Raw genomic sequence first — 13,230 nt, forward strand, 5'->3', positions numbered from 1 at the left:
GCATTGTACGTATTGCATTGTGTTGCTGATCTTCAAACATGACGTTTCCGAGCATGGTGTAGTGGTTGAAAGTCCAGGCAAATAGATTTAATTCAGAAGATTCTTAACCAGGGGCTACAAAAAGAGTATATGTGAGAGTAAAGTGCTTCTTGCTAAGGCTGAAGGCCTTTCTAGGCTCATTTATGCTGCTTAATCCGTTCATTTGGAGCTGAAGTTTAGTCAATTTATTGATCAGAGACTTTTTACATTTAGAAAAAAAAATCAATTCATTATATTAAGAAGTCTGTTGTGATGAATGTAAGTGAGAAGGGGGTTCTTCATTTTTTGGATTTTAGTACATTAAACTCAGGGCCAGTTCTAAAAAATTTGAGGCCCTAGGCAACATTTATTTTGGAGGCCCCTCACAGGACCCCCATCCCCTCCACCTTAGCAATAAGCCCCAAGAACCGCCCCTAGCTGTTATATAATGCACTGTAACCCACTGCTTTGCTGGCCTTATTGCTTTTAATGAACAGTAATTCCATATGTATAGCAAGGGTTCATGAAATAAAGTAAATAAAGTGATAATTAGGCTATGTAATGCAAGGTTTTTTATAACGGCTTGGAACTCGGCCCGGCCAATCAGAATCAAGGAGCAGAACTGGCCGTTTTATAAAAAGTATTTTATTACACTGTAATAAATCATTTTAACAAGTAATTATATTATTAAAAAATATGTTTCAATTTGAAATTGCTCCTTAAGCTTTAGGGAAGTCGGGATAACATTAACATTTAGTCATTTAGCAGAAGCTTTTTTCCAAAGAGACTTACAGAGAGTTCAGGGAGCAATAAAGCGATATGACATAGATGAGCAATAATACAATAGGTGCTAATACCAAGTTAAAGTTTCAACAAAAGCCAGACCAAAACCTTTTGAGAGAGAGAGGGTTTTTTCTCTCTCTCTCTCTCTCTCTCTCTCTCTCTCTCTCATTTGTCTGTCTAGTATTCACAGAAGATATGGGTTTTAAGTTTTTTTATGTTGTGAGAGATGTGGATGACACGAAATTCGAAATTTAATAACATCTAAAGACTGCTAAAAAGACTCAACTTTTATTTTGATATATTAACATATGTAACTTTAAAACATATACCTGTACATAAATAACATGCAGATCAATTGTAAATAAACCATAACCTATTTCTTGACATGCTGATTTAATAGCCGATTAATGTGACGATTTAAAAACGGAAGGTGAATTCTCAATACATGTTAATGAAACGTTTTCCAAACACAATTATGAAATTCAAAGTTTACACCATTTTTCCAGGTATTTAGTAATGAATGGATTCACTGTTGTATACAATATATGTAAATATGGTTGGGGATGCAACAAAAAAGGTTTTTGGGAGACGACATACCTTGTAGGATTTCTGTGAATTAAAATGTACAAACCAGAAGCAATAATACTAACAAATGAAGAAGGAATGCCTCTTCTTAGAACAAGACAAATTTCATAATCCATTTACAGAAAAAAAAACAGTATGTACCGTTATCGATGTGTCGATCCTGAAATTGGCACTTATCTGACTGGAAAAATCATGCACTAAAAATAAAACAAATGCCTTAAAATCTCGAGGAGAGACCTCACATTGGTATTTGTACCACCAAATGTTTATATCTGTGCTGATAGTTCAAAACCCTTTGGTTATAACTTAATTGTTTCATGGTAAGGTTGACATTTTCACTGAGTTGCCCATTTACCGTGGCATCGACATCATTACTTTCCCACTAACTTATGAAAAGGCATGTGGACGGAGCAACACAAGTAGCCCCTCCCTAGTCACGCCTCGATCTGCAGTCTGCAGACAGGTGTAGGCCTACTTGACATTATCAGCATTTCACAGACAGGCTCTATTGGCTTGGTCTTTGATATTCAAGCAAACATTTTCACCTCACAAGTATTTATTTTGGAATAATTGTATTTTGTACAAGACTAAGTCTATATTTGAAAAAATTGGTTTGATAAGAATATGTTGTTGGTGAGCCAATTGATTAATTTGCAAGGGTTGTTATTTTCATAAGGAATTTCTAGAACATTTTAAATTCCTTGTTTCTCCCAAATAATTTTCAATAGCAATGGGTTCTATTCCATCGGGCGCTCTTGTTTTATTGAGAGGTGCTCATTCTCTTTCTCCGGTTTCTTTCGAGTCTGGTCAATACTCCTGTATGTAAATTGTGTTTTTGTTTTTTATAAAATTTGTGAAAAGTCAGCACCATTAGCCTTGTGGTTAGTGCACCCACATATAATGCCAGTACACTTTCGGAGCAAGTTCGATTCCCGTCTCGAGCATCCTTTGACGGTCCCACTGTCTCTATCCGTTGCTTTCCTTTCTGTTCTCCACTGCCCTTTCAAATTATAGGCAAAAAGCCCCCACAACATATCCTTTAAAAAAAATAGGTTAATCCATTCTCTATATTCCTCTATATTGTTACTTTACCATCTGTACTTTCTTACTGGGACAATGTAGGAAGTAACATCTGCTGTTAAAAGTGTGGATGCTTCCGCATTCTTTTTTCTTAAACAATAGAGGTAAAATAAATCTCTTTAAAAAATAATAATAAGTGCTACCCTGCTAATTACCTGCTCGTTCTGTGATGCTCATCTTTTTTTGCATTCTACTAAAATGTTTTGGAAACTTTAGGATTTATTTGGAATGAAATATATATTGATTGTGTGTTATGTTGGAAGGATGTGGTACTGGTTTTGTTGACTACGATCAGTCCAAGAAAGGTACATTTCATGTTATTACTGTAACTAGTTTTGTTACTTTCTAAGTTCCACATTCATCAATCTACATTTTTGAAAGGTAAACAAACCTCTCTTTTTTGTTTTCATGAAAGAATTCGAAAAATACCTCATTTCAATCAAATTGTCAGAGAACAAAAAAAGTCCAGGCAAATAATATAGTTTGCTGCTTCAGTTCAAGCATGACAACTTTCTTAATCCAGTTTGCTTGAAGCAGACTGTGCCTGTTGTACATCTCTTGCAAGTGGTTTAAATATGGCTTTTAGTTTAAATCAGTAGAAATGAATATGACTAATCAATGTGTCAGTAAATTGAGGTGACTCGTGATTTAATTCATTAACTGTCTTTTGCCTTTTGCACACCCTCAATATAATAGTTTGTGACAGCACCTTGCCTTTGTTAAATGCTAGGCCTGTATTGTGAATAAAAGATCCAAATATGTTTAAAAATGCTCGTTAGTTAAACTGATAGAACTTTGTGCTAGGTCATGTTTTTTATTCATAATTTTTTTTACCAGATGCATTCATGTATATTGCAAGCCTATATTTGCTGCAGTATAGGTTATTTTTAAACCTACTTGTGCACTATTTTGAAATGGTTTCTGACTAGATTTATTGGTGAGAGATGCTCAGATGGGTTTTGACTCTAGGGAATGGTGTTGCTTTGCCTCGGGCAAGGACAAACTTGTTTCTATCTTTTGATTGCTGAACTGTTGTTTAAATAGTCTTGTTTACACACAGGGAAATCACCACAATCTTTCACTGTCAAAACCAAGAAAAAATGTATACAACAGTACGTTGAACAATTAAACCTGCACTGGATATGTCAGTTTTATTGTACACTATACAGATAAGATTAATCTTGGAAGATAATTAAGGCACACAAGTGATGTTTTAACTTCTCTTTCCTTTTGAGTTTACAGTTGTTCTGACCTACCACAACCATTCTCGTGTCATTATCTTTGATAAGTGATGTTTTTGTAAAGGTTGTATTTCAACATAATCTCTTATTTACATTTTTACGTGCTGTTTAGTATCTCCAATTCATTTTAAGCTACCTATTGTGCACTTTATGTATATAATTAACAGGCTTTGTAAAATTGCATGTAATTGACTTAAGGGAGGGGCACTTTATTTAGTCAGTACAAATGTCATTGTGGGGCGTTGCATTGTGGAAATAATCAGGCTTTATGAGTCATAAACCAACCTCCTGTCGGCCTAACCACTTTGCATATGGAATACCTTGTAAACACACATTGTATTTCGTAGTAATGCTATAATTGAACAGTGTTGCAAACATTCATTATTCAAAAGACTGTGATTTGGTCTGAAATCTTACTTTATGAGGCATTATAAAAATGCCAAAGGCAAGCACTCCAGATATAGGTGATTTTTAAAATAATATTTATTTTTGTAATGAATATTCATAATTGATATTACTATTAATTCTCCAAAACGACAAGTTAATAGTGATGATGTTTTTTCAGATCTCAGATCATCTTATATTTTAATTCAACCACACATTCTGTTTATGGGAGATTTACCAAAATTGGCCTTTAGAAATATATATCACCCAGTTCAGCAGCCTTATAGGGAGCAGGAAGAAAACAGGTTTTTTATCAAGGCTTCTGCTAACCTATTAGTGGAATCAGCGAGCAGCCTGCAGACATACAGTATGTGGGTGAGACAGGCTGCAAAACCAAACTATTTAGTCTGACGATGCCTTTCCTGTTTTTCTACCCGTCAAGTTTAAATACAACTTTAAGCGTGTGGTTTTGGTGAAAAACAAAGCTACCACTGTATGCCTCGTTTTTCATTCTACTGAACATTTTCTCAAACAGAGATAAAGTGAATGACCACAGTACAGGTTCGCAATTGTTATGATTGAAGATTTCATAGAAGTAAATTGGGCTTCTTTAAAATGCCAAGGCTGATTAATCAACAGAACCATGAAATTAGTTGTTATAACATCTGCTAAATTTTGTCTCTGCTTTAGAGGAGTGTCAGACCTTGTGGCTCGCACAATTGTAAGAACTGTCTTATTTAATTTTGGCCTGGCAATGATCCAGATCTTTCTGTCTTTCACATGGAGCTGACTGTGGTCACAACTGAGGCCAGGAGTTTGTGTGGAAACAAAAAATCCTGCAGGGAAAATTCCTCACGACTCTGCGATTGAGTAAACATGAACAAAGTGTTAAAACAAACATAATCTTTATATTCATATTAATCTCCTGCATAATACAATGAGCACTGTGTATTATTGCTAGATCACATAATATACACAAATCTGTTTAGTTGATTATAGTTTGTAGTTTTAAAAAAGCATTCGTTTTATTAAGTCCCTAGTTTGATACATTCAAATTATATTTCTAGGGCTTCAAAAAGTACAGTAATGAAGGTAAAGATCTGTGGAGGATTCTGACATGGACAAACTGTTGACAGTCACTGGGTCAAAACCACCAGTGTTCCCAAATGGAGTTCAAAGTTTGATCCCAAAACATGCCACTTCCTTTATTTGAGCTGAGATGACATTTTCCATATCAATCGTACTCCCCATCACTTTGAAACAGGTGAATATTTACAAATAGAAAGATGTCAGCAGTTCAGTGTCCATCGTACCGTTTCAGTCATGGCAATGTTGCTGACTGCAGAAGGTCTGTCTTTGATGAACAAAATGTGTTTATTAGTAACTCATACATGGATGTATTCATTATTGAAATTAATAACAGTGGTTCTGGATTAACACGGTTTCCATGTGTGTAGAATAATGAAAGTATTTTTGTAACAAAGTGAACATCCTGTCCCTGGCTTAATGTTATTGAGAACACTATCTAACCTAAAAATATACTTTGATTCATATATTTATGTATTTTTTGAGCCTCGGATTTAAGAAAATTTTATTTTCACTTTCTGCCCATCAGTTCTGGCCAAGGAAGGGCCGTAATAAGCAGCTAAAATCTTGTAGAATAATATAAATATAATATTATATCTTTTGTAGCCCATAACTGTACCTGAATAGAATATGGTTACTCTAAGACGAACATTTAAGTGTACGAAGTGGATGAAATATAATCCGTTATTTCGTGCAAACTTGGCTAAACATTAAAAGTTCAACAGTCCCATGATCCGCTGTGGGGGTGTGGTTCCCTCTCCCTCCTCCTCTGGTAATAATATATAACAGGCAGGATAGAGTTAGTAGAATCGTGAGGTTAAACTTAAACGAGCTTGTAAAGTTTTCGGTCGAGAGAACATTTCTCAGTTTGTGAATCAATACAAGCGATAACTTCATTCAAGACCGCGAATTTGGTGAGTATTACGTGAATTTATCTCATGTAAATGCGTTTAATTGTGGTTATTTCTAATCACGCATTAATTAAACCTGTTGGATCGTTTACCGTCCATCTCTTGACATTGTACAAGTTAGGCCAGCTCGTGCGCGTGAACACGTGTGTTTACACTGTGCTGTATTTGACATTTAATTGACAAGATACGAAATGTTTGTGTAGTCGGCAGAATACATTATGTAAAAGTTTAAATGGGTCAAATATTGAGAGGAAAGCACACCTAGTTGCATTTTAAACATTTAAGAAACATAACGGTGTGTAACGCAGGTTATTCATCTACATTGTAGATTCTACAGTATGTGTTTGTATAGAGCTGAATGTACTCTGATGTCTAGCCACTTATGTAATGTGTGTTACAAAGTTGCCATGGATATATATATATATATATATATATATTTAGGCTTTCAATCAAATCACACGCTTAATTAAGCATTATTAAGCCTCTTTCACGGAATTAATATAACACTTTGTTTAGTTGGCACGCTGGCACACTGAAAAGCTTTAGTTCCCCCAAATCATCTTTAGAAAACCAAATATTTGTTTTATGGTTGACATTAGTAGTCTAAAAAAAGAAATACCGAAATAATCCAAGTTATGAAAAACTGATGTATTTATGTTTTAGCCACGTGAGGTGGAGTAAAACAGTTGCATAGTATTGCAAAAAGTTAATGTTTTGAATATCATCATTATAGTGTGTTGTGTCATTGGTTTGTAACATGAAATTCTGCAGTTTTAGCAGAAACGGCAGGATTGAAATATTCTTTATTAAGGTTTTATGTGCATACATGTGGTCTATTGCATTGAATTATGTTAATTGTTTTAAACATGTCACCATTATCCATTTCATAATTTATTTATTTATTTATTGAGTTGTGTAAACTAGTTCATGATCTGAAGTTATTTTGCACCCAAAATACGTTTACGCACATAAAGAGCTGTGTAGTTTTATTTTAAGAGTGTTGTTTCTGTTTTGTGCTTTTCAAAGTCAGTACTTGAAGCTAAAACACCCACACCATATGTTTTCCAGAATACCATCCATTTCCACTAAGACCTAGTCCACAATGGATATCTGTGTAGCCACCCAGAGCCAATGCAGAACCCAGACAGATGCTAGTATATGTAGCTAGCAGTTGTACTTTCAGATTCATTTGACCGCAGGTAGAGAGAGAACAGGGTGTAGATCTTTTATTGTTGTCTCCTTTATTTAAAAGGAAAAAAATCTTTATATTTATTTATTTATTTACAAATAAATACCTCATTAATACCCATTGCTTGGATTGTTTTTCAAATCTTTAAGTGAAAGCAAAAGAGTCACACTAAAGTAACAGTGATGGAATCCACTACACTACCATCCCTAGCTACTGTTACCATGCTAACGGTGGCCACACAGACAGACATGTCTGAATTCCTCTGGCTGCTCGTGCTGGGCTTCATCATCGCTTTTATCCTGGCGTTTTCTGTGGGTGCAAATGATGTAGCCAACTCATTCGGTACAGCCGTGGGCTCTGGGGTGGTGACCCTGCGCCAGGCATGTGTCTTGGCCACCATCTTTGAGACAGTGGGTGCCATGCTTTTGGGGGCCAAGGTCAGTCAGACCATCCGGTCAGGCATCATCGATGTTCAGATGTACAACGGCTCAGAGGCTGTGCTTATGGCTGGATCCATCAGCGCTATGTTTGGTGAGTATGACTATCAACATTTTTTGCTTTAGTTAACGTGAATCTCAAAAAATATTTTAAACTAAAATGTGGTTTCATGGCAGTTTTAGGTTTTAAGTAATGTTGTTATGTGCATTTGTAATTTTATTATTTTTGTATTTATTGTTTTATGCTTCTAAGTAGAATTTACTTTGGCTTTAGTCCAGTTTGTATATTCATTATTAAGTATATGTTATTATTTAGTATTTATTTATTCAGCTAATAATTTTAATACCTCCGCTTGTTCCTGACCCAACATTTCACATTTTCATTTAGTTAAAGTATTATAAAATATTTAGAAGTTAATATTTATTCATTTTAGTTTTCTTGGTCACCTAGGAAGATTTTTAACATGTTGTTGTGACATATTTGTCATATGTTTGTTTTTGTCTGGTGCAGGATCTGCAGTTTGGCAGCTCACTGCTTCCTTCTTGAAACTCCCCATATCTGGAACGCATTGCATCGTAGGCGCCACGATCGGCTTTTCCATGGTCGCTAGGGGTCATCAGGGGGTCAAATGGCTGGAGTTGCTTCGTATTGGTATGGGAAATTGCTGAGTATTTTCCAGATTTTGCGTAAGCGTGCTTAGTAAGATTACATTTTTTTTGCCAGATTTATCAGGCGGTCTACTGAAAAATTATGGTATTTTCCCACGTGTAGAGCTAAAATGTGTGACCCCAGAAATATTAAGAAGTTAAGCCATCGTTACATGATTAATTAAGGATCTTCTGGTGTTATCATTCTTTTGATTTCATTTTGTTGTTATTCTTTTGAGTCACATGACCCAAACATGATCTATTCAAGGAACAGAATATTTTGGACCATTCACACAGGAAACGGTCACATTCAGAGCTTAGTATCCCTAGTGACCTTTGGTAGTTTGTTGATACAAAGCAGCCCTAAAAACACTTGGGCCAAAAGAAAATCATATAATTGTCTGGATTTCTAATTCATATTTGTTAGACAGGACAACAGCATGATTTGTCATTAAGACCTTCATGTTTTTTTTTCAGTTGCCTCTTGGTTTCTCTCTCCTCTACTTTCTGGCATCATGTCTGCCATTTTGTTCTACTTTGTGCGCAAGTTCATCTTGAATAAGGTAAAGAGTTAACTTACCTCATCTTTTAAATAAAGTATCTGTGTCTGTTACTTCACAATCTCTTGTTACTGTCAATAAAGAAAGCACAAACTGCATGTTGCCATGTGCTGATCAGCAATATTTCCATGTGTTCCAGGAGGATCCAGGTCCCAATGGTTTAAAAGCATTACCAGTATTCTATGCTGTTACTATGGGAATCAATCTGTTCTCCATCATGTTTACTGGAGCACCAAGTAAGATGAAACGCTTCTCAATCACTTCCTTAACTTTGTACACATGCATTTGTTAATTCTATATATAAAAAGGGATGTCTATAGTATGTGTGTACCGATGGTAAGAACACACACAGTACCATCATACAACTACTGTTGGAATGACTTGAGGGAAAGTAAATGATAAAATAATTTAAACTATTACTTTAAAACTGATTTAAACATAATCCCTGCATTAAAACCAAAATATGCTAGTTATTTTTTATTCTGCTTGTTATTGTTGATTGGACTGTATTATATTCTGCTTGTACATACAAATGAATATTTAGTTGTGTGGTTGCGATGTTAAAACATGTAGCTGTATGTATAGATTCTTGCTGGTTTAATGCTATTATGAAATAGGATTTTGGCCCAAGTTCAACAACCTGAACTTCTATGCAAAGTTCAGGGGATCACAATGTCCTAAAGATAAAAAGGCTGCTGTGCGCCAAAAGTTGTCCTAGAGTTTGTAGTGTACACTAATCAGTGGACTGCAGGACCCCATACTTCCTGGTTATCTGCTGTGCCATGCACATAAGCCTGCACGATACTGTCAGAGAAAGTGGGTGTTATCTTTCAAAGGAACTGAAAATGAACTTTCCTTTTAATATGTTTTAATGATAAAAAGGACCTTTGCTGGAAAGTCACCCATTTTCACCTTGTGTAACGGAGCAAATTGTGCGACTGTTTGCTTATCTCACAGCAGTGTTTCATCAACACGTTGACCAAAACCAGACTTCATTTTGGATTAAAAACATGCTGTCATTGTTTAGAGAAGCTGAATGTTATTCATTTTTGTTCCTTCTTGTCACTGTTCCGTCACCTATTTTTACCTCTCCACAACATGCTTCTTTTGTACAGCATTAGAAGGTATGCTAATGCAAATTTAGATATAGCACTTGCAATTGTTTTGTGTTTTTATTTTCTACAGTGTTGGGATTCGACAAGGTACCATGGTGGGGAACTTTACTCATCTCACTGGGTTGTGCTCTGCTAACTGCTTTGGTGGTCTGGTTTATTGTGTGTCCACAGTTGAAAAAGAAGATGAAAAGTATGTTTTTATACTCTTTCTGTCAATTTCCTCACTGATTTTATGTTATCAACCATGAGGAATAATATACTTTATCTAAGTAAACAAAATGTTTGAATTAAAATAAAAGTGTGTGTGATGCATAGCAAGTAACAAATATGCCAAATAACCCTAAGGTTCCTTCTGTTAATGTAATGTGTTTCTGATCTATCAGCTCAGAGTTTGGCCGACAAGAGTGGAACAGCATTGGTGGATCAGAAACTAGCCTCTAATGGTGTACTCGCACACCCAATCCGAAGCTACTCTCCTGTTCCACAGACACCACCTGCTGACAGCAACAAGGTGGCCTTTGACATCGGTGGTTCGGCTGAAACTGATCTGGACAGCAAAGAGTTTGACACCAAAGACCTGGATTGCAACCATGGTCAGCCTCTTGATATGATACACAATTTATGAATTGTAGTTAAAAGGACAGTTCACCCCAAAAACTTCTGTCATCATTTACTCACCCTTCGAGTTGTTCCAAATCTGTGTACATTTATTGACAACCATTGACTAACCAAATTACAATGGTAGTCAAAAGTGTCCCAGATCTGTTTTTTTTCCTACATTCTTAAAGATATATTATTTTGTGTTCAAAAGAACAAAGACATTTAAAAAGCTAATTTTAATATAATTATTCTTCCAAATATCTTTCTCTGTGTTCATAAGAACAAACAAGATTTGGAACAACTTGATTTTTATTTTTGGTGGAATCGTTCCTTTAAAGCTGCTGTGTGTAGGGTTTTTTATTCTTAATAAAATAGTTTATCCAAAAATGCAACAATATGTTTTTGCTTTAAAATGCTTCTTTCTCCTCCAAATAATTGTGCATTGGATCATTAAACCTTCTTTTGACTTGGCCATACAGTCCTTTAAATTATTTGCTCCTCCGTTGTAGTTTTAAATGGCAATGGTGGAATGCCCATACCAGACCTATCCGGAAACCAGTTTCACACCGTACACAAGGACTCTGGAATCTACAAGGATCTACTACACAAACTTCACCTGGCAAAGGTCGGTGAATGTATGGGAGAGAATGGAGAAAAGCCCATTCGCCGTAACAACAGTTATACATCTTACACCATGGCCATCTACGGAATACACGGGTCCTTAAAAGAGGGTGAAGAAAGCCGGACTGGACTGGACGGAGAGAAAAGGCGTACACGGTATGACAGTTATAACAGTTACTGTACCGCTGTGGCTGATGGAGAAGATGGTGTGAGTGATGATGCTCTAGCAGAGGAGGTGGGAGATGCTGAGGCCAGAACGGACTCGCTGGAACAGGAGATGGATGAGCTCGAGATAGACAAACCAGAGGTGGCCATGCTCTTCCAGTTCCTGCAGATTTTAACCGCCTGCTTTGGATCATTTGCTCATGGTGGAAATGACGTCAGGTATATTCATTTGAATTTGCAAGTGGTGTAGACCTTAAAATCCCATAAAATAGAATTCAGTGATAACCTTACATTATCTATCATTCCTTTTTTTACAGTAATGCAATTGGCCCTCTAGTTGCTCTCTGGCTCATTTATGAAAATGCTTCTGTAGCATCCGATGCTCCCACACCAGTTTGGTTGCTCCTTTATGGCGGAGTGGGTATCTGCACAGGTCTTTGGATTTGGGGTCGTAGGGTCATGCAAACCATGGGCAAAGATCTGACCCCCATCACTCCCTCCAGGTAACAAACAGCTAATGCTCAGATTCATACTGAAACTGATAAGAGTGTTTATCTGTGGGATCATACATCACTGTAGTTCTCATGAGGCTTAATGACCAGGTTCCCACTTTCATATCTCTGCAATGTAAACAAACAGTTCAACAGCACTTCTAGTCGCATGGAAATTCCCCCAAGCAGCAGAGCAGTAATTTTCTCTTTTACATAGAATATTTGTCTTCTACTGGCTTTGGTATTATGACATTTTGACAATTGCACGGTACTTTTTTCTCTTCAAGAAGCGCAGTGTTATATGGAATGATGTTTACGGTACTTATTGTAATTATAATGTTTCTCTCGCAGTGGGTTTAGCATTGAGCTCGCCTCTGCCATAACTGTAGTTGTTGCTTCCAACATTGGACTACCAGTCAGCACCACTCATTGCAAGGTTGGTCACTTCTGGTAGATCAAATTGTATTTGATTCTCAAAATACTGATATGCTTACATTTGTATTATCTTCTTTGTGTGTGCCTGCACAGGTTGGATCAGTGGTGTCTGTTGGTTGGCTTCGCTCCAGAAAGGCAGTTGACTGGCATTTGTTCCGGAATATATTTATTGCGTGGTTTGTGACTGTGCCAATTTCTGGTCTCTTAAGTGCTGCTATAATGGCACTCTTTTACTTTGTTATACTGCCTTTGACCTAAATATTGATGTTAAACCTTGCTCTTCATGTAAATACTTTTATTGTTTTGCAAAATTGGGCCTTCGGGTAAAAGTTGTATTTTTATGGAATGTCCCTTCATTCAGTTCCATCATATGTACTGTATAATAAATCAAGTGTCAGTTGTCACAGCACACTTGTTTTTTTTTCAAGTGATTACACAAAAAAGCATTTTTTCTTGACTGGTAAAATCTGTGAAACATTTAATATGAGAATGTTTATGTAATATTTGGGGGCCTCGATTTAACATTTTTAAGAAAGAAAAATGTTGTTTAGGTTAGACTACATTTTTGTTTAAACTTTTGACATTTTGAAGACTAAGAATATAAAGTATAAATTGTAGAAATAATTTTCCATGTTTTATTTATAAAAGACTATGCATGCATGACATATAAAATAAATAATGTTTGTTCTGACATCTGTGTGCATATTTCCATCTCTGAATAAGAATTACACCACAGTTTTTACAAAATATGATACGTTGTCTGGAAACACTTTCATCTAGAACTCGACTTGCTTTCAATGCAGTGTTTTATTTATAGGGCAAAACAAATAAAAACGTCTCCATAAAGTTGATCATTACTGAAAGTTATTACATATATCTTT

General features: G+C 35.9%; 1 protein-coding gene across 3 annotated transcripts; it reads left to right on the plus strand.

Moving 5' to 3' along the window:
* Window positions 1-5,936: 5,936 nt before the first annotated feature.
* On the plus strand, window positions 5,937-13,040 carry slc20a1a (solute carrier family 20 member 1a). 3 transcript variants are annotated; one of them, XM_079467981.1, is made up of 12 exons: window positions 5,971-6,091; window positions 7,157-7,287; window positions 7,427-7,808; window positions 8,226-8,366; window positions 8,840-8,925; window positions 9,062-9,158; window positions 10,108-10,227; window positions 10,421-10,630; window positions 11,147-11,642; window positions 11,741-11,926; window positions 12,266-12,350; window positions 12,443-13,040. In XM_079467981.1, exons 3-12 carry the CDS (start codon window positions 7,460-7,462, stop codon window positions 12,605-12,607), a joined length of 1,935 nt encoding a protein of 644 aa, XP_079324107.1. In that variant the 5' UTR covers window positions 5,971-6,091; window positions 7,157-7,287; window positions 7,427-7,459; the 3' UTR covers window positions 12,608-13,040. The 3 variants fall into 3 exon arrangements, with proteins under 3 accessions (XP_079324106.1, XP_079324107.1, XP_079324108.1); XM_079467980.1 differs by having other exon boundaries at window positions 5,937-6,091; window positions 7,157-7,808; XM_079467982.1 differs by lacking the exon at window positions 7,157-7,287 and having other exon boundaries at window positions 5,980-6,091.
* Window positions 13,041-13,230: the final 190 nt, after the last annotated feature.

This window comes from Barbatula barbatula (genome assembly GCF_947034865.1).
Source record: "Barbatula barbatula genome assembly, chromosome: 11".
In the NCBI taxonomy this organism is placed as follows: Eukaryota; Metazoa; Chordata; class Actinopteri; order Cypriniformes; family Nemacheilidae; genus Barbatula; species Barbatula barbatula.

Excerpts from the sequence above, each read along its gene's own strand:
- slc20a1a (XM_079467980.1), top strand. The coding sequence starts at position 7,460 with ATGGAATCCACTACACTACCATCCCTAGCTACTGTTACCATGCTAACG. Across the intron at positions 7,809-8,225 it reads ATCCATCAGCGCTATGTTTG|GATCTGCAGTTTGGCAGCTC; the intron begins GTGAGTATGACT and ends TGTCTGGTGCAG. Across the intron at positions 10,631-11,146 it reads AGACCTGGATTGCAACCATG|TTTTAAATGGCAATGGTGGA; the intron begins GTCAGCCTCTTG and ends CCTCCGTTGTAG.